This window comes from Belonocnema kinseyi, chromosome 9, assembly GCF_010883055.1.
Source record: "Belonocnema kinseyi isolate 2016_QV_RU_SX_M_011 chromosome 9, B_treatae_v1, whole genome shotgun sequence".
In the NCBI taxonomy this organism is placed as follows: Eukaryota; Metazoa; Arthropoda; class Insecta; order Hymenoptera; family Cynipidae; genus Belonocnema; species Belonocnema kinseyi.
The window spans coordinates 58,754,825-58,756,261 of NC_046665.1; the positions used below are offsets into that span (position 1 = coordinate 58,754,825).

At 29.4% G+C, this 1,437-nt stretch overlaps 1 protein-coding gene across 1 annotated transcript in view; it reads left to right on the forward strand.

The window, feature by feature from the left end:
• Nucleotides 1–1,026: 1,026 nt before the first annotated feature.
• LOC117180555 (esterase FE4-like) overlaps nt 1,027–1,437 on the forward strand; it is a 23,756-nt gene continuing 23,345 nt past the window's right edge. Inside the window, exon 1 of the mRNA XM_033373050.1 lies at nt 1,027–1,347. Coding sequence (XP_033228941.1) covers nt 1,151–1,347 — 197 coding nt within the window. The 5' untranslated portion in view covers nt 1,027–1,150. The remainder of the gene's footprint in view (nt 1,348–1,437) is intronic.

Here is a 1,437-nt window from a genome sequence, read left to right on the forward strand (position 1 = left end):
CCGGCTCTGTAACTCAATGAATTTCAATTTGTCCGTTTTCTTATTAGACATTTTTCATAGTAAAAAAGTCAAGCTTTCTTTTGAGACTATTTAAAAAAAAATTGTAGATGCCTAAATTGCGAAAAAAATTAAATAAACAATTGATTTATTGAAAAAATTGTTTAAAAAAATTGTTTGTTATAAATAATAAAATAAGATGAAAGCGTGTAAAAAGCACTTTCCAAAACCCTCATAAAAATTTTAAATCGCGTAATTAAAAAGGAAGTTACAGGCGTTTGAAACTACCCCTGCAGGCATTGGGGTTGAAAATTCAACCCCCCCTCACTTGGGGAGGGTTAGTAATCCCGGTCTATAAGTTTGTGGATTAACTACTGTTGGGTAGGCGAACATATTCCCAGAATTTAGAGACAATCGAAAAACATGACTTTTTGAGTTGGGGAAGTTGAGGAATAATGCCCCAATGTATGCCTTAATATCATAATAGACAAAAGAGAATTAAACATTTTTGTGCACTTTTTTGGGTCAAAATTTAAATGAATATTGATCATTCAAAATTTATTCATATTTTTAATTTGAAATAACAAAAAAATTATGTAATCTAAGTATATATGTATTTTTTTAGGAAACCATCATATGAACATTTGTCTGTTTCTGATATCTGGCAGCCTTATCAACAAAGCCGAAGCTTCCTTGAAATTGGTAGTATCAGCAATAATACTGATCCGTCCGTAACTCTTCAAAAAGATTACTTTACAGATCGAATGAATTTCTGGAAAAAAATTTTCCTTTCATTAAGTTATAGAAAAATAAGAATATTATATCAAAATTAATAAATCATAATAATGCTAAATAGTTAAAGATGAAATTAATTTTAAAAATCTATCTTGTTCTGATAAGTTTAGAAAAATAAACTGTCGTAATTTGACAACCTTTTTACGATGAGCCGTCGTCACCTCTTATGTTTCGATTGGTTATCAGAATGACACGTTAAGACTAGATTTCTTATCTGAGATAGGTTCAAACCTGTATTGTGTCGCACAAATATCTTCGCATATTGTGAAAGTCTACTGCACTGATACCAAGTTTTTCAGCGGTAAACTTTAGAAAAACTTTTTTCAATTTTTATTTTCCTAATTTGTATTTTCCAAAAATGTTTTCGTTAAATAATTATTCAGGATTGGTATTTTGTTTGCTATATTTTGTTCTAATATGTTTGTTGCGCGCTGAACCTCTCGCCAAGGTGTCTCAAGGATTAGTTCAAGGGACTATACTTAAATCAAGAAATGGACGAAATATTTCAGGATTCATTGGAATCCCTTATGGTCAACCTCCGATTAGAAAATTAAGGTAAAATTTTTTTTAACTTTACAATATTTGTGAAAAATATACCCAACACTCAGAAAAATATTTTTCTTTTAATAAAGAAATTGCTTCTTT